The following is a 22411-nucleotide window of genomic DNA, read 5'->3' as shown; positions in this document are numbered from 1 at the left end:
GCAGAATATGTCTAGAAAACAAATATGGAGAAAAAAATGAACCTTTTTGTGGGATAACACATTGAAAGCAAGTGCACAAAATATGATACCCATTTTTAATGGGTCAAAGAGTTTTACAATGTTGTTAGAAGAGAAATAATTTATAAAATTAAGCAGTATCATGACACCTTACTGTGTGAGTGAGAGTGCATCAGGAATACTGGGTGAAATCCTGGTCTCATTGAAGTCAGTAGAAATTTTGTCATTGACTTCGATGTAGTCAGGATTTCAGTCACTGTTCTTCTTCAGATTCCTACACATGAAAATTGATATGAAAAAAATAAAAAAATGTTTAAATATTGGCAGTTATGAGGATAATTTTGAGACTAACTTTACCCAGAAAGACAAAATAATGCATAACAGGTGATTTGAAAGCATACATATATAATACTTTAGGATTACATGAAAAAAATTATTTATACAGGTTACTGTTAAAGCGGATTAATGCAAGGATACACTTTGTTTTTAAAAAAGGTTTAACATCCAAACTGAGACAGTCAAACAGTGGCAGCTGCAGGGAGCTGGTTATGGTCTCTTGATCCTTGGCTGCCCAAACCAGAAGAAATTAGAACAGTAGGGCAGCTACTCTAACTTCCACCATGCTAATGGCCCCAGCAAGCTCCATCTTACCCTTTCCCTTATGGCTGGGTAAGGTGTATCTGGCATTGGTGGCAACTGTGTTGCCTTTGTCAGCTTTACACCAGCAGAGACGGGTGCACAGGGGGATTTTATCTGCTAGAATTTACAGCCAATTTAAGGCCATTTTGCACTGTGTAAGAAAAGCAAAGTGGCCTTACTGGACCAGCCCGGGGAGCCTGATCTTTACAAATGCTGGGCACCTGTTCCTCCCATTGACTTCATTTGGAGTTGTGGGTGCTTAGTATTTCTGAAAATCAGGCACAAGATATGTTCAAGGCACATAATTTTAGAAATGAATAGAAAGCATAGTATGGTGCAGAGTCCAGTCTGTGAAACATGTGGTTGGACAGAAGGTCCATTCCAGTTCTGTTATCCATGATTGGAGTGAATCCTGTCCTGTGGTAGATAATGACTGCCTTTTGTCAGTTTAAAGTAAGGTGCTCCTCATTATTATTATTATATATTACAGTAGCAACCAGAAGGTCTAGTTGAGATTGGGCCCCATAGTGCAGGGTGCTTTACAAACCAAATAAAAAATAGACCCAAAGATCTTAGTCTGAGGCCCAATTTAGTAGGGTATTGAAGCACATGACATGCTTATTTGGTACGTTTAAGTACTTTACTGAATAAGCTTGGATAAGGACCCTGGAAGAAATCTGAATAAGTGCCATTGGTTAGAAATAAATAAATCATGGTAAATGTTTGACTGTTCAGCATGTTGTGTGTTCTCAAAGAATCTCCACGTTTTTCTGTGTGGATGTGTTTTGCTTTAGTGGTTTATAATGTACAAAATGTCAAAAATAAATTTTACAAAAATATTTTCTCTCTCAAACAGCAAACCACAAATCAGACACAAACAGAATCTTTGTCTCCATCCCCCAACACTGTTTCACCTGTGCCTTTAAATAACCCAACAAGTGCCCCAAGATTTGGAACAGTTATTCCTAATCGCATCTTTGTAGGAGGAATCGATTTTAAGGTATTTTTTTCTAATCTTGGTAGATAAGTAATAACATAAATGTTTTGATATTTTTTCTTTATTAGTCTTACTTTATGTATTCATTAGTTTTATGCATGTTAGGCATAAGCATATCTAAAATACATTTTATTGTATTGATTTATATTTATATTTGTATTGATTTTTATTGTTTGATTACAGCAGGGGTTCCCAAACTTGGTTTGCAGCTTGTTCAGGGTAAGCCCCTGGAGGGCCACAAGACACTTTGTTTACCTGAGCGTCTGCAGGTACGGCCACTCGCAGTTCCCAGTGGCCACAGTTCACCATTCCTAGCCAATGGGAGCTGCAGAAAGTGGTGACCCAGCCTGCACCACTTCCCATTGGCCAGGAATGGCAAACCGCGGCCACTGGGAGTTGCGACCCACCATACCTGCGGACGCTCAGGTAAACAAAGTGTCTTGCGGCCCGCCAGGGGCTTACCCTGAACAAGCCATGAACCAAGTTTGAGAACCCTTGGATTACAGTGATGGTTGTGAGATGATGGTGGTCTTTGCAATAATATCCTTGTAAACTAAGCCTTAAAATGCTGTTTCATCTGATTTTGCCACAGAAAGATGGCTATTTTTATTTGCATATTGAACTGCTACAAGCATTCTTTTTAAAAATATCTGAAAAGTTATTTGTAATGCAGATGTTTTGTAGATTGTCATTTTTAGCTCTGTCTAGAAGTATTTTTTTTAAAATTCTGCTCTAAAAATGTATAATCTAGTACACTACATTAATCGTCTGAATCACAATGTTCACCAGCACACTTCCTTGAAGCATAAGGTTCAACACATGCCAAATCAACGGTCACACAGGATCAGACATTCAAATGCCTGGTGTATTTATTTATTTCAGTGTCTGTACTTCTAGATACATAAATGTATGTCTGGAAGACCATACTTGATGCATGTTTTTATCAGTACAGAAAATGAACATATTATGCATATGTGGTACACAGTGTTTCAGTAATAGACTTTATGGTAAGAAGGGACCATTTTGATAATTTAGTTTGACCTGCATAATATGGACTAATAACTTCACTTTATCTTAATGATTGTTTTTCAAACTTAGCAAATTCTTCATGGAAGTCTACGCACATATGCCTAGTTTTAAGTTTTAAAATGATCTCTAAATTATAAATGCCTCATGTTATAAACTACACTAAAATATAGAACTGAAAGACTTGTCTGAGACAAAATGGCATTCAGATATAATTAAGTTACAAGGGAAGATTATTGAAGTAAAATTATAATGTAAATTCAGTAGATACTTAGATTTATTTCTGAAGATTAAAACCATGTAAGAGAAAAACTGAGATTACTACTTGCTCTCTCTTTCACTCTCACCCTCTACTCCTGCCCCCACACCCACCATCTCCCCAAAAGAGTCACAGAAACATTCACCTGGGAGGCTTTTCTCTATTCCTAGTTTTTTTAATAAATAGTTGCTCCCAGGATTTACAAGTAGTTTGTTGGTCAGTGTGTCCAAACCAAAGCAATCTTGTGGTTATTTCTTATTTAATTACTAAATAAACCTATTTGTGTTCTTTTGCTTTATTTTACTAGACTAACGAAAATGACCTAAGGAAGTTTTTTGCCCAGTATGGGTGCGTGAAAGAAGTGAAGATAGTAAATGACAGAGCTGGAGTATCAAAGGGGTTAGTACAATTGCAATATATCCATTGTGGAATCTGAAAACATAATAGTAAGTAGAATAGAAGTTGATTGTGATTTTCGTGGCTTATAACATTATTACTGGCATCGCATTATATGACACACTCAAGTTTCAGTTCATTAGTTTTCTTTCTTACAGTGTCCCAGAATGGGAGTGTTGATAAATATATGGTTAGCATCACTATTTTCCTCCTCTCTAAGCACTTAGACTTCACTTTAACCTGGAGTTTCACTGGCAAGAATGTGCATTGTGTTACAATATGGGTGAGAACCTCATCATGTAAAAGGGTCAGAGTGGAATAAAGGAGCTCTAAAAACCTGAATCCAATCAGGAACAGATTCCCCCAGCTCAGGAACTAAGGCAATATTCTGAAGAGCCGCTTGCAAGCTCTAGTGCAGGGGGCATACTGGGGGCAGAGTGGAAGGGACATGTTGCTGGCAGGACCAGAACATGTAGCACTGCGAACATTTATGTTGCATACAGGTAACTGGGGACATGCTGCCATGACTTAGGCAAGCCACTTGGGTTGTCTATTGTGCCAGGGGCCAAAGAGCAGCACAAAATCAGGAGCATGTAAAGGTGGCATAAAATCACCATCGCTTTCCCCTGAGTTATGAGTTCTGTGCAGCACATCTAAGAGTTGCAGAAGGACCCTTGTAATAGGGGACATGGAGCACCTGCATACGTATTAGGTCCTGCTTATGTATGAGGCTGTCATAGTTTTCCGCACCTTAAGTTTGCAGATGTGAGACAACTTGCAGCTTCATTCATCCTCATCCCTTGTCACTGCAATCTCTGAAACTGACTCTGAACGCAGAAGGAAGAAGCTTCTGCCCCACACCAGAAGAGGAGCTTTTCTCCTCACCTTCAAGGTTGTTACCAACTCTGCCCCTCGCTGCTTACCTGCATTTGTCTCTCATCATGGTATCCCCAATGTCTACACCTGCCACTGTTACCACCTCCATTTATCTACTTCGCTGACAGTGGTTTTCGTATTTTCGTCCAGTGCACCCGTTGGCAACACACAGAATTCCTTCCCTGAACTGATCCATAAGACATCTACCCTATCCTCCAAATCTCTGCTTCAGTTCTACTTTAGCCTTGACACGTAAAAGAAGCTAGCTGACTAATACTAATAGGTGGAGGAGTAGCTGAAGAGTATATATTTTGCTTACCTGCTTTAATCCATTCCTCTCCCTCGAAGTTTTTATGTTGTTTTTTTTCTTAGACTGGAAGCTCTTTATGGCAGGGACTGTATCTTCCTTGGTGTGTAATCATCACCTAGCACATGGATGCTACCAGAATGCCAATAATAAACATCAAACATGAAATCTGGATGAGGAAACTTTGCTGTAGAAACCTTAAATTTTGAATTAACTTATCTGTTTTAAGCTGGCAGCTTGATTTAGCAGCAATAAAACTGCTCTAACAAACAAGATTTTTCAGCAGGAGTAAATTTTTCTCAACATAAGCAAAAACTATTACAAAAACATTCGCCAACATAGGGTTGACTCAATATCTTGGTGTAGCACTCTTTCTTCCCACAAGTATTTTCACTTCAGTCTCTTCAATAAGATCTTATTGCCCTTCCCCAGAGCAGCTGTGTAGGGAAAAGAGAAAGGAAACTGAAGTTAAGCTCTTGTGTACTGCAGAATAGATAGTTCCTCTGCACCTGCCCACAGTTTGCTTGATTTCTGAATCTTAACATTTATTAACATTGTTTTTGTATTGAATTTTCCTGATGTTTTAAAAGAAATTTAAATCCACTTAGACTCTGCAAAGGAACTTTGGCACTGCAAAAAAGCTTTAGCAATGAATCCTTAAGTGAGATGTCAGCGTGAATGAAGTAGAAAACTTTGATGATGTCTTGGTATGCAGGAAATGACACAATGAATGTACCTAGTTGCAGTAAACAGTTTTCTATCCGTATCTTCAGATATAATTGTATTACTATTACATATTTTGAATATTACACAGTTTTTGGAGGTTCACAATTGCATGGCTTCTATATTTATTAGCCAAAATGCTTTGTGATTTTTGTTTAATGATTTAGTTCATTACAAGTTTTCAGCTCCCCTTACTATTACTTTGAACTTTAGTCAGAACTTTCATATATGCTATCATTTTTAAATAGAGTCCCAACTTCCTTTTATAAGTGTCATTTTATTTTATTTTTTGCTTCCTTAAAAAGTAAAACTTGGTAGGTTTACAGTCATTACAGATGAGTCTGGTAGCACTTTCTATTAATAAGGTTGCTCGGCACTTCCCATCGTAAACACCCCATCTTTAATTGCTTATAACTTTGCCAAATTTTAACCATTTTGGCTGAAATCTTGCATGACAGGTATCTGTCTCAAGCTGAATTTACCTGGAAAATTTCTGAGTATGAAGCTAGGAAAAAAATACATTACTTTGCCCATTTTAAAAGACTCTGATGACCCTTTTCTTTGAAAAGCTCCAGTGCTCCTATGCTTTGGAGATTTGGGTTTTGGAAACTTGAGATTTGGCAAGAGGAGTGTCCTTTGTGTCAGGTATGTTCCTTTTGCCATTCCCATGAAAATTGCCCCAAATTTGGCTCAGTTACAAGCCTTTGAAAAATCATAGTTTACACATGCTCAGTATTCAGAGTAGCAGCCATGTTAGTCTTTATCTGCAAAAAGAAAAGGAGTACTTGTGGCACCTTAGAGACTAACAAATTTATTTGAGCATAAGCTTTCATGAGCTACAGCTCACTTCATGGAAAGCTTATGCGCAAATAAATTTGTTCGTCTCTAAGGTGCCACAAGTACTTCTTTTCTACATGCTCAATAGAGACTTTGATTTTCGCAACTACATTCTTGAAGATTCCAGTCACTCTGGGCATGCTGAAGCCCAGGGATGAGCAGGATTTTCCATGCAGTTTGGCTCTGGGCTGCTATGGGGATGCTGAGTCCTAAACCTGGAACAGGAAACTGTCTCTCTTGTGTTCTTAATGAACCCTCCCCGCATTGGGCCCTGCAGCATGGAGGAGGAAGTTGCCTGATTCAAATGCAGAAGGGATAAGAGCTAGAGGGGGGAGCTAGAGGGAAGAGGAAGAGAAAAAGTGGGAGTTGGGATGGGGCGAAGACTGGGACTAGCTGGGCAAAGAAACTGGGACTGGGAGCTGGTGAGAGGAATGGTGAGCTTGGAACCGGTTGGCTAGGAGGGAGTGGGACAATGAGATTGGATGGGGTGAGAGAGCAGACTGGGAGTAGCTGGACAAGGAGACTTGGATTAAGAACCAGTGTGGAAAAGGAAACTGGGGAGGGCAGACATCTGACAAGGAGCTGTGGCACAGGGGTAGAACTGGGACTATTTGAGCAAAAAGACTGACATCAGGAGACAGGGAGGGGTGGGAGATGAGACTGGATGAGGAAGACTACGACTAAGAGCTAGTGGTGTGAGAAGGAAGAAGCGGATAGGCTGAGGAGTCTGAAGTGGTAAAAAGAGGACTGGTTGGGCAAGGGGACTGGGACTGGGTGTGGGGAGGGGGAAAGACTGGGAGTGGCGGAGATTTGCACTGACTAAGTAAATAGTCTGAGACTGAGTTTAGAAATCTGAGCCTTGGAGACTGCGACTGGGTACACAGGGAGAACTGGACTGGAACAAGAAGCCAGGGTGGGAAAGCAAAAGGTCTGCAGAAGGAATCCAAGATCCCTGTGTCTCACCATTATTCTGCTGTTACCAAATACATTTGAAACCAACAGGTTACATGTGTGTCTCATTATTCTCTAATTCCGGTCCACACAGAGGATGACAACTTACCATCATAGCTATCTCAAGTGACAGAGGTTCATGTGATGGATTCACAAACTGTAGATTCCAACCCTGCTGATGAACCGTATGATGACGTTTGTTTTTTTTCAGTTTGCTTTTTTAAAATAAAACACAAAAAATAGTGTTTAAAAGAACATTAAGATTGCAAAGGCAAGCACTCAAAAGTAAGTGATCTCTTGTGTATATGCAGTATAATACATTCTCTAATTACATAATCACACACTATTTTTCAACAGGACCCCTGTCTCATTCTTGGCAGAGGATGGACCTGCTGTGGGAATGAATCTAGGGTGACCAGATGTCCCGATAAAAATCGGGACTGTCCCGATTTTTAGTCGTTTGTCCCATGTGCCGACCGATGCACGGTCGGGATGCCATTTGTCCCGATATTGCGGCTTTGGCCACTCCGACAGGGGTGGGTTTTGTTTTTTGTTTTTGTTTGTTTGTTTGTTTGTTTTTTGCGCTTTGGCAACTCTGCTCCAGCTGCTTTTTTTTTCCCCCCTTCCCCTATGTGTCCCAATATTTTGCCCGTTTCATCTGGTCACCCTACAATGAATCAGGTTGTGTAGTGAAGGAGGTTGTTGTCTATAAGACCCCGGCTTTATTTGTTGCAGAAATTGGAAGTTCTGTAGTGAATGAGGCAGTGGACTGCAGGAAGAAAAAGGATGATTTCATAGTTAAAGCAGTTAAATATTGCTCTGGAGAATGAGATTCTATCCCAGCCCATGTTACAGAGTTTCTAGATGATGCTGTGCAAGTCACTTAAACCAAACTCTTACCAGGTGATCACTAATTGTGTATTCCTCATTTTCTGGGTGCCCCACTTGATACCCTGGTGTTTAATTTTCACAAGTGTTAAGTACTCTCAGCATCAGCTGATGTCAATAGGAACCTGTGTCTGAACATATAAAATGCTATATGATGCTAAGTGTGCTGAAAAATCAGGTGACAGGTGTCTCAAATCCAAAATCAGTGAAGAATTTTTACCTTAAACTTTCTGTTCCTGAGTTCCCCATCTCTAAAGTAGGATAATACCACTCTGTTACCTCACAGGATACTGTGAAAATTGATTAATTAATATTTGTGAAGAATTAAGATGCTATTGGCCAGTACTATAGAAAAGCCCATGAGGATATTAATAATTATGCCTTCAGAGAAGGGTTTGGATAGTATACAGTAAATTGGGCACCAAAATGTAGAGGAAACCTTTGACTTTAATCTCTCTGACTCAATTCCCCATCTGTAAAATGTGGATAATAATACCCCTTCCTCTCACAGGTGCTGCGAAAATAAATTCATTAATGTTTATAAAGCAGTCATATTATAGTGATGATCACCATAAAAACGCCCATGAGGATGTTAATTCTGTCTTCAGAGCAGGGCCTGGGCCTGGGCCAGGGCCATGTACTGAACAATGAAGATAAAACAAAATATTGAATAGCTGCTCATTAAGCACTGTTCACTGAATGAGTCAGTGGTCCTGTAAGAAAAATAGAATCTGATCATGTAATTAAAGACTATTATAGTTCATACGCCTTGGGGGCCGAATTAAGGTTGCCATAGCAACCGAATTTGTCATTTATAACTTCTTAGTGCTTTACTTTTCAAACTTAATGTTTTAACATAGTATTTTGTGTAATATGTAATATATATTGTAACATGGTTTAGGTTATAAAGTAGTATGCCAAGAAAAATAAATTATGTAATTTTTATTTAGGTATGGTTTCATCACTTTTGAAACTCAAGAAGATGCACAAAAAATTTTACAAGAGGTAAGATGATATATAATCATTATACTTATTGTTTAGGTAAATTTTTTAATTTGGTATTCGTGCTTGCAGACATCCATTACCAATGGATATTTGTCCCTTCTGCGTTTACCTGCTTGGATTTGAAGGTATTAAAGAAGCCCAGGATGTCTGTGGGCCAGTTTGTCAGATTTGTTGCTTTCCTTTCTTTGTACAGAAGGATGAAGAGAACAGCAGTAGCATTATTTTCCCTTCTGAACCCACAGAACATCTAAGAAGACATCTCAGAGATTTAGTTTTAAGGGAGGGTGGGTGCTGGGAGTCTGTGGACTTGACTAAAGCAGGTGAAGCTGATGCTTCAGTGTGCTTCTCTCAACTTTGTAGAAATAGCTGTTTCCAGCCTCTTCCTTGTATTCCTCACTTGGATCTGAAGTTCCTCCTGGTGCTTTGATTTCCTTGAGTAGAGAATCCAGCTGTCATAAAACATAAGTAAAGGAGACTATATTTTTAGGGCTGAGGCTGAGATCATGAGGGAAATTGAAGTTAACCCCACTCTCATCAAGGAGGAACCACTAAGGTTCACTCAAAAAACTCTGAGATCTGTGAGGCCCACTTCCAGATACGCTTAATTCTTGCTCCTGCGAATGTGAGGTTTGCTCCAGAATGAACCTTTCTTGTACTTCTCCTAGGATATAGGAAGCCATGATGGCTCCACAACCGTAGCCTTTTGCAACCTGTTCTTTTGCCTGCTTGGGCTATGTTGGCTGGATGAGCCATGGGCTCAGTTGTGTTCATGAAGTTCCCTGAAGAAGACCAGAGGATGTTATCTCAAGCAAAGCCTCTTCTAGACTGAGTGGAGACCTATCAACAAGTAGAGCTGGTTGAGATTTTTAAAATACTGAAATTTTATTGAAAATTGTATTCAAAGAGCTGGGAAATTCTTAATGAAATTTTCATGAAATGGTATTTCCCATTTTTGACCAACTCTAGGTAAAATTATACAAACATATATGTATATATGTTTGTATAATTTTACCTAGAGTTGGTCAAAAATGGGAAATACCATTTCATGAAAATTTATATATATATATAAAAGCAGTCCAAATTCTGACTGATAATACCAATGTAATATATAACATCAATCATCGGAGAGGTGCTTGTTCCCACCACCTGTGTCAGGAAGCAGTTTGGCTCTGGAAACTGTACACTCGTTATCATGTCTCACTCACTGCTTTCCATTAAATAGGTTTATTTGCCATGAAAGAAAACACATAGTACCATCCTTTGTGTTCCAAAGATCAAATTCAGCACAGCACATGCCTAATTTTTAAGCACATAGACAGTGCTTAGCGTTATGCAAGTGCTTAAATATCTTGCTAAATTGGGGCCCAGAGGAGGAAAGTATTCTGTTCTCTGACTGTTGCCTTTGGACTGGACTGGACCTGATATCTTTATACATTTCCTTTTAGATCATTCTTTAAATAAATATTCTGGATAATAAAACTGCAAAAGGTTTGAGGCTTTCTTGTTAGCTCCCTAATGTATGTATTGTATCTGGTACTTGGACCTTCTAGCTCTGGTAGTGGAAACTTGGGTCCTGATTCTGATTTTACACCCATTTTGCCCTGGTGTAAATGACTACAAAGTGTCCAGGGAAATGGAGAATCAGGCCCTCTGGTTCCTCCAGATTTCCTTTTGCAGAAGCAGAATAAAAGGGACACTTATAATTTAAAAATCACATTGCTGTCTGATTTTTGTTTTACCTACTGTAGATGCAAAGTAATACTTACATCTACTATAACTGAAAGAGATTAGCGAAAGTTTGCAGTTGGTTTACTTTGTGCATTTGACAGTATTTTTTATAGTCACTTTTGTTGTTTTCCTTTAAATGATGAGGAGCTGAAAGAAGATGTAAATAAAAGTAGTCCCATCCTACTTTAATTTACACTTTGGCCTGGTCTACACTAGAAAATTAAGTCAGCTTAGCTATATTACTCAGGGATGTAAAAAATCCATACTCCAGAGTGGCGTCGTTAAGCTGACCTAACTCCCAATGTAGACAGCGCTAACCTGCACAACAAGTTACTGTGCTGCAAGCCTCAGGGCATGGCTACATTTGCAGATGTAGAGCACTGTGAGTTAAACCAGCCCTTAGAGACAGCAGCAGGGAAAGCGCTGCAGTGAGTTCACACTGTCAGCTGCAAGTGCACTGATGTGGCCACATTTGCGGCACTTGCAGTAGCATTGGGAACGGTGCATTATGGGCAGCTATCCAACAGATCATCTCTTCCCATTCTGGTGCTGTGGCTTGTGGGAAGGGGGCAGGAGGGTGTGGGGCATTCTGGGTCCTTTCCCAACACCCCGTGATGCATCACTTTGCATCCCAGCAATCCCTGTGCTTCCGTTCACATTTGACGCCATCTTCCAGTGGTTTTTGTACTGCGTGGTCTGTCTTCCCTTTCGGTCTGCGGGAATGGATCCTGAACTGCTGAGGAATATGCCAATGGGTCTCGCCAACACGTCATGAATTGCAGGAAAGTTACTCCTTACGCTACAAACTGACCATGAGGAGTCTGAGGATGTCGACTCACATAACACATACTACACAAGATTGCTCACCACCGTGGAACGCTGCTTTTGGGCTCAGGAAACAAGCACTGAGTGGTGGGATCACTTCGTCATGCAAGTCTGGGATGATGAGCAGTGGCTGCAGAACTTTCGGATGAGAAAAGCCACTTTCATGGGACTATGTACCGAGATCGCCCCCACCCTGCGGCACAAGGATACGAGATTGAAAGCTGCCCTGCCGGTGGAGTAGCGAGTGGCTATTGCAATCTGGAAGCTGGCAACTCCAGACAGCTACTGATCAGTCGCTAACCAGTTTGGAGTGGAGAAGTCGGCTGTTAGAATCATGTTGATGCAAGTTTGCAGGGCCATTAATCGCATCCTGCTCAGAAGAACTGTGACTCTGAGTAATGTGCATGACATTGTGGCTGGCCTTGCACAAATGGGTTTCCCTAACTGCGGAGGGGCGATAGATGGGAAGTAATTCCAATTCTGGCCCTAGCACACCTAGCCTCAGAGTACGTTAATCAGAAGGGGGTATTTCTTGATGGTTCTCCAGGCATTTGTGGATCACCATGGGCGTTTCATTGACATTAACGCAGGCTGGTCCAGAAAGGTGCATGATGCATGCATCTTTCGCAACACAGGCCTGTTCAGGAAGCTGCAAGCCGGGACTTTCTTAACAGACCAGAAGATTACCATAGGGGAAGTCGAAATGCCTATTGTGATCCTTAGAGATCCCGCTTACCCTTTAATGCCATGGCTCATGAAACTCTACACAGGGAGCCTTGACAGCTGCAAGGAGTGGTTCAACAACAGGCTGAGTCAGTGCAGAATGACTGTGGAATGTGCTTTTGGCCATTTAAAGGGCCCCTGTGGCTGTCTGTAAGGGAAGCTGGACCTGGTCAATGATATCCCCACGGTTATATCCATGTGCTGTACCCTCCATAACATTTGTGAAGGGAAGGGTGAAAGATTCTCTTAGGCATGGACCTTGGAGGTTCAACACCTGGAGGCTGAATTTGAACAGCCAAAGAGCCGGGCTATTAGAGGCCAGCACAGCACTGCAAGGATTAGGGATTCCTTGAGGGAGCAATTTGAGGCTGAAAGCCACCAGTAATGTTTGGTGCCCTACATGGGAGTGAAGTGCAGTGGTTCCAATGTTAGTAGGAATCTGTGTTTGCTACATATGATGCACTGACTTGCGGTGCCTGGTGCGTTCCAGGGCTACGATATCTTTTACTTAATGCAATAATAAAGAATGTTTTCAAAGCCAAAAAATTCATTATTGAAAAGAAACACAACTGTCTGGAAACAGAAAGGGCATGACACGTCTGTGCTTTGTGGGAAAAGGGAAGAGGGTGGGGTGGGGAACGGGACAATCACAGATTTGTGTATGTCCTATCATACTCAGCCTTCCTGTCTGGAGTGCTACACTTCAGGATGGTTGAAATGCATGGTGATGGGGGTTGAGTGCAGTGAGTAAGGGTCGTAGTTTGCAGGGCTGGGTGGTGAAGCTACACGTTTTGGAGGCAGCTGGTGGCAATAAGAACCCAGATGTTGGGGAAAGTGGGTTGGCGGTGACATGGGGGCACAAGGGAAAGAGTTTTGGGACAAGGGCCGCAGAGGGGGCGGGTGCGGAAGTGCTCCCCCTGCATTGCTACAAGCGCCTGTATCGCATCCGCTTGGCACTCCATGATGCTTAGCAGCCACTCCATGCTTTGGTGCTGGCCATCTGCATTCTGCTGGCAGACCCTCCTTTCACTCTCCTGCCACTCCCGCCCTTTTTGATTTTCATTAAGGGACTGCTGTATGATTTCATGAAGCATGTCCTCTTTGCTTTTTCACATACACTTCCTGATTCTTTGGAGTCTTTCGGATGTTGATAACAAGGACAGCTGGGATCTCAAGGTTGCATCTATAAAGCCAAAATGCAACACTTAAGAGGCAGCATTGTTCACACCAGACACAGCAACGATTCGGCCGTACTTAAAGACAAACACATTGTACACAATAGCAGAAATTGCCCTTCCCAAAGCGAGTGCACATAACCCACAGGAGCCCCAAAATGATGAGTAAGTACAGGAGCAAGGGGCATGATTGTTTCACGGCCGTACTGTGCTCTGGGGTTCTATGCCTAGGGGAGAGCCAAGAAGCTGCAGGGGGCCCCTATACTGAACACTGTCCCCACATTTTCCACAGGAGTTCATCCTGAAAGATATCTTGCTGCTGAGGGTCACCTGGAAAGCAAGGGAGGGTCTTCTACTACAATGCGGCTTCCGCCCTGGCCCATATGCAGCTTGCCTGTGTGCAGGAATGTCCCCTTGCCCCGCACGGCACAGTGGTGCAGACATGATAGCCTTAATGGGACAAGGAGCATAGTAGCTCTGCCAAGGAACCTGCGCAAGCAGATTGCCAAACTTCTGCATGAGACTTTTGAAGAGATCATTGAGGCCGATTACCACGATGTGAGAGAGCACATCAAAGCGTATTCTGCATCTAGGCATGCATGCAGCCCTAACCCTCCTCGCCCCAAGAGCCCACACCGAACAACATCCTTCCCAAAATAAAAGCCGTTTACCAGATACCTCCTCTGGTGTTTGTCCTTCCCCAAGCACTGTCCACTGCAACTGACTACCTTCCTCCTGGCTTGAAAACAGCTCCTGGCTGCATGCATCTAGAGATGTCGGGCTGTCTCCCTCCTCCTCAGCACCCTCGCTCCTGCTTTCCTCCTCCTCCTCCCGCCTTGTTGAACTGGGCTCTGAAGTGTCCACAGTGGTCTTCGGAGTGGAGGTGGGGTCGCCCCCAAGTATTGCGTCCAGCTCTTCGTAGAAATGGCAGGTGGTGGGGGCAGCACCGGAGCGGCTTTTTGCCTCGCAGGCTTTGCAGTAGGCATTCCACAGCTCCTTCACTTTAACCCTGCACTGCAGTGCATCCCAGTCATGGCCCCTTTCCATCATGTCCCTTGATATCTGCCTGAAGGTATCGTAATTCCTGCAGCTGGAGCACAGTCGGGACTGGACAGCTTCCTCCCCGCAAACACTGATGAGGTCCAATACCTCGCCATTGCTCCATACTGCGGATTGCCTGGCGTGTGGAGTGACCAGATGTCCTGATTTTATAGGGACAGTCCCAATTTTGGGGTTTTTTTCTTATATAGACTCCTATTATCCCCCACCCCCATCCCGATTTTTCACACTTGCGGTCTGGTCGTGCCTTGCCAGCATGGACGCGTCATGAGTTAGGGCGACCGAGGCTGCTTTAATGTGCTCTAACTCGCAAGTGTAGCCAAGCCCTCAGAGTGTGAATTTACAGCACACCAGCTGAATTATTGCTGTCAACTGTTATAAAATATATAGTAACCTTGCAGTGTATTAATTGCATGTTTTAATATAGTTAAATTTTTTTTAAAGTAAACTCAAATATTTTTATAATGACAATTATTTATTAAAAGGAAAAAAGTAAAACTGGTGTTTTTACTAGCAGTTATTTATGTTTCTGGTAGCTGGTCAGGAAGCTCCATTAACATTCAGAAGTAAATTTTACTGAGCATTTGCCCAGATCACAGTAAGCACCATGTACATATTGGAGCACAATTGGTAATTTTTGCAAAATGAAGCCAAGGACTTGGATAATAAAAGTGTTAGTTTTTAGTACTTGAGGAACACTATCAGAGATCTGAAAGAAGCTTCTTGGTTGTGTTCACTCATCTACTTCTACTTTCAGTAGTTATATGGACCCAAAAAATAAAAAGTAAAAGTACTGAATATTAAGTGTTTTTCTTTGTTTGTTTTAGGCTGAAAAACTTAATTATAAGGATAAGAAACTGAATATTGGTCCAGCAATAAGAAAACAACAAGTAGGGATTCCTCGTATGTATTTTCATTATATTCTTTAGCTGTATGTGCTATAAGTAGAATTCTTTTAACCAAAAATATCTGTGTTGGACCTGTACTGTACTAATCCAGAGCATTGAATATGATCAGAATAGTCAGCATGTGGAAGCACTGACATACTAACAAAAATGTCTAAAGAACCAGATTTCCAGGCACCATCCTTTAACCTCCTGCAGTATGTTCCTTTGTATATTGCATGGAAGGGATCCAGTGGATGAAGACTGTAGCCACTTGAATGTGGGTAGGCTGCATGGAATGCAACTCTCTGGTATGGCAGTATGCTCCTTCCTAGCTGCCACAGGCCCTTATGGTGACAGAGCCTCAAAGCAAAAGACAAATGTGTTTTAATTGCAGGGAAAGAGTATGTGACAGTCTGCTGTATACAGCATTTTGCTATTGGAAACAAGGCACATGTTATATTGACATGTTACATATGTTGCTTTAAGGAACATTAAATCCCCATGTGTGCTGTGTGAAGCCATGTTCAAAGGTCATAGCTATTGAAGTATAACCGGTGGTAACACAGCAGTGGATTCAGATGTGCTGGAAGTGGCCCAAGCCATGACGAGGCAGCAGTGATACACGGTTTAAGGATGGCAAGAAGTGAAAGTGTATTCATCCTACAGCCACACTGAAGGAGACTTAAATGAGATAATATATTGTGTGTGGTTCATGTTTCTCTTATCTACTCCAGAGGTTGTGCCTAACAGAGGCAGGGACATTCTCTGGGTAAAGCCAGGGATCCATGAGATTTGGAACGTTTATACAAGAGGCTCTTTGGCATATGTATGTTTAGATATCCACTCCCCCTACCTATTCTCTAGTGTCACCTGTCCCATATTGCATCATCCCTGTAGCAATGCTGCTTCAGTTCTTCAAAAACTTTTCAAAAAATCTTTGATGGGAGTGGTCCCTTTTTGTAGATTTTTACATGAGAAGGAAGGTATTTCTATACCTGATACTGCTGTGGTATGTCAGCAAAAAAAACAAAAAAAAACAATGTAATTTTGGGCTTGCATACCCAAAAGACACCATGTTATGGAACAGTAGGTCCCTCTCTGTGTTCCTCTGGAGCAAACACATTTGAAATATTCCATTTACTTGTGTGCACTGTATTACCAGAAAGAGCAGACAAAGAATTTAGAGAAGATCAACAAATACAATTAGGGATCTAGAGTAACTGACCTAATGGGAGAAGATAATTATTATTATGATGAATACCCTAACTAAGCTCTGACTAAGGGTTGGTGTGGTGTTCGATAATAGCCTATAAATATCTGAAAAGTGAAAACACAAGTTACGAGACCAACTACTTAGGACAGTGAAGGGCTATAATCAGTAAAAGAATGTAATTTATAAATGGAAAATTTAGGCTGAACATCAGAAATAAATTTCAGAGATTGAAATCTCTTGGGGTTTGGGATGGTCTCATACGAGAAGTAACAAAAGCAATGTTGCTTGAAATATTTTTTAAATTGACTGGATGTTGTACTAGTAAATGTATAGCATAGGGAATACTGAATTGGAAGGGGATGGAATAGGCTTCCACTGACTTTAGTTTCTGTGAATCTATAGTTCGTCTCCCACAAGTTTGGCGTGTCAATACTTTTACCTGCAGGACTGGCCAACTTATCTGATACCAAAATACAAACTTCCAAGATTGATAGGATTGTCAACAAGTTATTTTTCCACCTTTATTTCTGACTTCGGTAATAGCATTTGCCGAGGAATTGTTTAGTTCCCCTTTCTTACATTTTACCTCTTCACATGTTTCTAATACTGGGGTTGTGGTTTGTGATGCTTAGTTAATGACTAGTTGCATTGTGACCTGACTAGACAGCTTTGAAGTGTTCAGGAATTTATTTTCTTATAGCAAAAGATTATTCTTAATAAAGACTGTTATGAACTGTTTTTAGGTACTGTTAACTAGAGCTAATTGAAAAACTAAAATTTGAATGAAAACTTGATTTTTTATGTTTAAAATGAATGAAAAATGTGTCGACATTGGGAATTTGGAAATTTTTCAACCAGCTCTACTGTTAAGATTGTTTTAATTTAATGCAAAATAACGTTCAAAAACTTATATGCTTATCCAAAATTGCATCCCTGTTTTTTTAAGTTTTCATTTTTGGAGTTTTGGGAAGACTTTGAAAAGGTACTGATGAAGTGTCTTGTCAAAGAGTGTGAATCCATAGATTTAAAGCTTAGCTTACCCAGGACAGTCATATTTCAGTACCTTAGCATTGTAATTGCTTTTATCTGTATTACAGAGTTATGTTTTACAAGCTATATTGAGTATAAAACATTTTGTTCTCCAAGAGCCTCTTTGGGTTATATTTTGTGGGTTTGGCATCTCCTGGTATTGAGCTGCCGAACTGCCTTGAAAAGCTATTCCATTGGGAGTACACAAGAATGACATCATTGCCTTACTCTATATAGTGGAGCATGCACCCTAACTGACTCAGCTCCTTCTCTGCCACTGCAGAGAGCAGACGGAACTCACCATGTCCTGTCCTCAGGACTAAACTACCTTATAAAACCTTTTCTTGTAAGTCTGTAAATAGTTAGTATTGTGTAGTGTAGTAAGTCAATTTTACAATAGTGTAAGTAGCCATTCCCTTGTCCTATCTCTGGGCTCCTTTACCAGAACTATGACAGGTCCTGAGCCCTGTAAGGGCTTCAAGAGGCTTTTGCCCAGGGTATTCCTGAGTCTGATGCCCACATCCAATTCCATCTGTTTTTGAGTAAAGCCAACTTTCTTACCATTGCCATGCCTTTACTCCCCAGGCCAGAAGGGAGAGAGACTTGAGGCTCCAGACTCATCTGGCCTCAGAACATGTACAGCCTGAAACTCTGGCAGGCCCATGACTGGTGTCAAGACCACAATCAATCCTGAGGTACTCTCCTGTGAGACAAACCTTTCTCCTTGGGCTTCTGCACCATCTTCCACCAAAGGAAGAAGACTGGTATCTACTTGGCCCCTGTAAAGGAGCAGACTCACCCCTGTGGCACCTCCTGCTAGTAGTCATCGGGAATCCAGCCACCAAAGTGCCCTCTGCAGGCCAGTGATCCGCCACAGCTCTAGCCCCCAGGTCCCTCACAGACCCCAGTGCCCCTTTCCCTGGGGTTCTGCCCCCTGGCAGTAACCCCACACTCTGCCTCTGGGTCTCCCCTTCCTAGGGAACCCCCAACCCACTATCCCCACCTTGCCTCAGTCTGGGCTACTGCCAGTCATCACCAAGCCCCCGCTTCCTGGGGCAGACTGCAGTGTAAAGGCCACTCATCATCAGCAAGGGGGTTCAGACCTGTCCTCTGCCTCCCAGTACCTCTATGGGCCTTGCAGCAGGCCCTACAAACTGGGGAGTTGCCAGCCTGGAGTGCCCCCACTCAGCCTGCTCCTTCCCCAGCACTGCACCACCTTCAGTACCCTATCAGGCAGGCAGCCTGGAGAGAGACTCCTTGGGCCTCTGGCTCACAGCCTTTTTATATAGGCCAGCTGCAGCCTGATTGGGGTGTGGCCCAGCTGCGACAGCTTCCCCAATTAGCCAGCCCCAGCCACAGCCCTCTCCAGGGCTGCTTTTAACCCCTTCTATTTTAGGAGCAGGGTAGCCACCCTGCTACAGCCCCATAAAGGGAGAGACTCCCTCAGCCACCAATGGTCAGTCCTGTCAGTTCTGTGGCATTAAAATCAGTTTATGACACAACACTAAAAACTGAGCTGGTACTGTGGCATAAGGCTTGAAAAGTCCCAGGTCAAACCCTTCATCCAGCACCACTTCCCTCTCTGCCAGCACAAAGTCCTATATTGAACATGTCCTCCAGCACCAATGCATCAGTTATGGCACCACAGGACTCCTCCAGGAAATCAGAAAGAGAACAGGAAGCACATCTCCCCACTAGAGGGGCACAAACAAAAGAAGAGGAGGAACTGTCTCTCTTACTCTCCAACACAAGAGTATTTTGGAGATTTTTAATGATATAGCTGTCTCTTCAACACACATCTCCAGTGGCAGACCTCTGAGCACCAACCAGCCTGGACATCTCATTACTATAGATCCCAAGAACCCCTTCTTTCTCCCAGTGCCTGAATGGGGGACCACCACTGAGGCTACTGCCCATTTCACCCATACTTTTCCCACCACTTGACTCTGCTTCTGTACTTACCTCTCTTATTCAAATCTGCAGTTGTCTCAGAGTAGCTTTGACATCATTGGAGATGATTTTGAAGGCTCCCCAAGTTGACATCAGGACATTGGACAACTTCCTTCTACTTAAATCCAGGCTTAAGGAGCATTTAGCTGTCAGGCATATTAAACACAGATCTATATTTTCTGATTGTACTGTTTCTTTGTTCCTGAAAGGCATGAGCAATGTTTTTCCTTCTACAAGGGAGCCTCCTCTATTCTTGGGGCTTAAATCTTGCTCTGATTAAACTCGTGGATCTTCCCTTTGAGCCCCTCAAGAAAATGTTTTTGGTGCATCTGTCTCTAAAGACAGCTTTTCTTAAAGCCATCTTAAAGCCTCTGCCAAGAGAGCTGGAGAATTGATGCATTAATGGCCGGACTACCATATACTTAGGTACATAAGGACCAGGTGATTGTGAGGCCCAATCTTAGCTTCATGTCCAAGATTGCATCAAATTTCCATTTACTACCTCTCCCTGCTAGCTTTCTTTCCAAAGCCCTGTTTCCAACCCAGGGAATTTTATCTGCATAATGTGGACATTAGAAGGGCACTGTGTTTACCTAGAGAGTACAAAAGCCTTTAGAAAATCCAGTTGACTATTTATAGCCTATGGGTAAAGATGTCAGAGAGAGCTTATTAGCAAACAAAGGCTGTCACAGTGGATAAAAAGATACATAGAACTATGTTACATTTTAGCTAGAAGCATAGTTCCTGCCAAGGATTTAAAAATGCACTCCACCAGAGCCATTGCAGCATCTGTGGTTTGTTTGAGACACATTCCTGTTACAGAGAGATACAGAGCAACAACATGGAGTTGATATATAGAGTATAAAATTTGTTATATGTTTGGCAATTAAAATGTGCATTGGAATTTTCTATTACTTCACTTGTTTTAAAAGCTGCAAGTTTGTTTAATATTAATTTAAACCATCCTTGTTTATTGTAGGATCTAGCATAATGCCAGCAGCTGGAACCATGTACTTGACCACTTCAACTGGATATCCTTATACTTATCACAATGGAGTAGCTTATTTTCATACTCCTGAAGTTGCAGCTGTTCCACAGCCATGGCCGGTAAGTAATATCTGAAAGATTATCATTTGAGAATACTGCATATGTCTCACAACTGGCTTGTTGGTAAGGTTCTATTCCATGAAGCTTGTTTCCTTTCGCTTCTTTCTTGTATTTTCCATCTTTCTTCTTTCCTCTCTGTTATACAAAACAGATAAAACTCTGAAGAAAATTAATTACTACCATGAAACTTGTTAACTTTACATTATCTTTGATTGTAGGCAGTATTGTTATAGTTGTGTTGGTCTCAGGATATGAAAGAGACAAGATGGGTGAGGTAATATTTTTATTGGACCAACTTCTGCTGGTGAGAGAGCTTTTGAGCTTACACAGAGATCTTCTTCAGGTCTGGGAAGTGTACTCAGTGTTTCCCAGCTAAATACAAGGTGGAGCAGATTGCTTAGCATAAATATATTTCACATACACATATTTCAAGGGACCATTCAAGGTGAAGTGGCCCCTTAACACCTCTTCACTCCTAGGGGCATTGAAGGGGGAAAAAACTGGGGGTGGGGGGCTTGTGGGTTATAGATTGTTGGAATAAACCATACATCCAGTGTTTCTATTTGGTCCATGATTTTTTGTATCTAGCAAAGTTATGGATTGAAGCTCCCAGATTCTTCTTTTGAAGGGATTGTGCAGGTTTCCTTTGTGAAAAGTGCTCACCCACAGATAGTTTTGTCTCATCATTTTTCTATGTTAATTCATTCGAGAGCATAGTGATTGTCTAGTTTCACCCACATAGTTGTTATTGGGGCATTTAGTGCACCGGGTGAGGTATATCACATGTTGTGATAGGCAAGTATAAGACCCATAGATCTTGAAAGGCATGTTGTTGGGGGTGATGATCATCATAGTAGTGAAGATATATCTATAGGTTTTGCATCTGTTGTTCTAGCAGGGTGTGTGCCACTTTCAGTTGGTGTGTCCTAGTCTGCATGGAGCTTGCTTCAGATGAGCATGGAGAGGTTGGGGAGTTGTTAGAAATCTTTACAACCCATATTCGATGAGGACCACATCCTGAATGAAGGCCAGAAGAGGTGGGAATTGTTTGGTGTTATCCTGTAAGTGTGGGGTGGTAAGTGCCAGCTAAAAATCATGGACTGAATTGAGACACTGGATTTATGGTTTATTATAAGCAATCTATAACTTACTAACCCTACCCCAGCTTTTCCCCCCTCCTTTCCCTCAGTACGTGAACAACTACTAACATTGCCAGCTAGTGGTCAGGTGGAGGGTGGGCAGGCACGTTGTCTATCCATTGAAAATATGATCCTATCCTTCAGCCTCCCCCTCTATCGCATCCCCCAAGCAGTACAGTACAGCTGTGCTACTATTAACTCTCTAGTATAGACAGAACCTCTGAGTACATTTCCCAGACCTGACAAAGAGCTCTGTGTTATCTCAAAAGCTTGTCTCTTTCACCAACAGAAGTTGGTCCAATAAAAGATATTACCTTACCCACCTAGTCATTCATGTTTGATGGCAGCTAAGGAACTGGCTGCCTTTCTGACTGTTACTGCATCATACAATGACAGGTTTCAGAGGGGTAGCCATGTTAGTCTGCATCAGCAAAAACAACGAGTCCTTGTGGCACCTTAGAGACTAACAAATGTATTTGGACATAAGCTTTCGTGAGCTATAACCCACTTCATCAGATGTATTGAGTGAAAAATACAGTAGGCAGGTATAAATATACAGCACATGAAAAGATGGGAGTTGCCTTACTAATTGCAGGAGGGGGAAGGGTCAGTGCTAATGAGGCCAATTCAGTCAGGGTGGATATGGCCCGTTCC

The 22411-nt window shown here is 41.9% G+C and overlaps 1 protein-coding gene across 1 annotated transcript in view; it reads left to right on the top strand.

The window, feature by feature from the left end:
* Positions 1-22411, top strand: part of BOLL (boule homolog, RNA binding protein) — a 76379-nt gene that overhangs the window by 15314 nt on the left and 38654 nt on the right. The window contains exons 4-8 of the mRNA XM_043504859.1: positions 1514-1657; positions 3247-3338; positions 8868-8922; positions 15260-15335; positions 20491-20618. Coding sequence (XP_043360794.1) covers positions 1514-1657; positions 3247-3338; positions 8868-8922; positions 15260-15335; positions 20491-20618 — 495 coding nt within the window. The remainder of the gene's footprint in view (positions 1-1513; positions 1658-3246; positions 3339-8867; positions 8923-15259; positions 15336-20490; positions 20619-22411) is intronic.

This window comes from Dermochelys coriacea, chromosome 11 (genome assembly GCF_009764565.3).
Source record: "Dermochelys coriacea isolate rDerCor1 chromosome 11, rDerCor1.pri.v4, whole genome shotgun sequence".
Taxonomy (NCBI): Eukaryota; Metazoa; Chordata; order Testudines; family Dermochelyidae; genus Dermochelys; species Dermochelys coriacea.
Note: the sequence above shows the minus strand (reverse complement) of the source record. Positions and strands in the feature narration are given on the sequence as shown.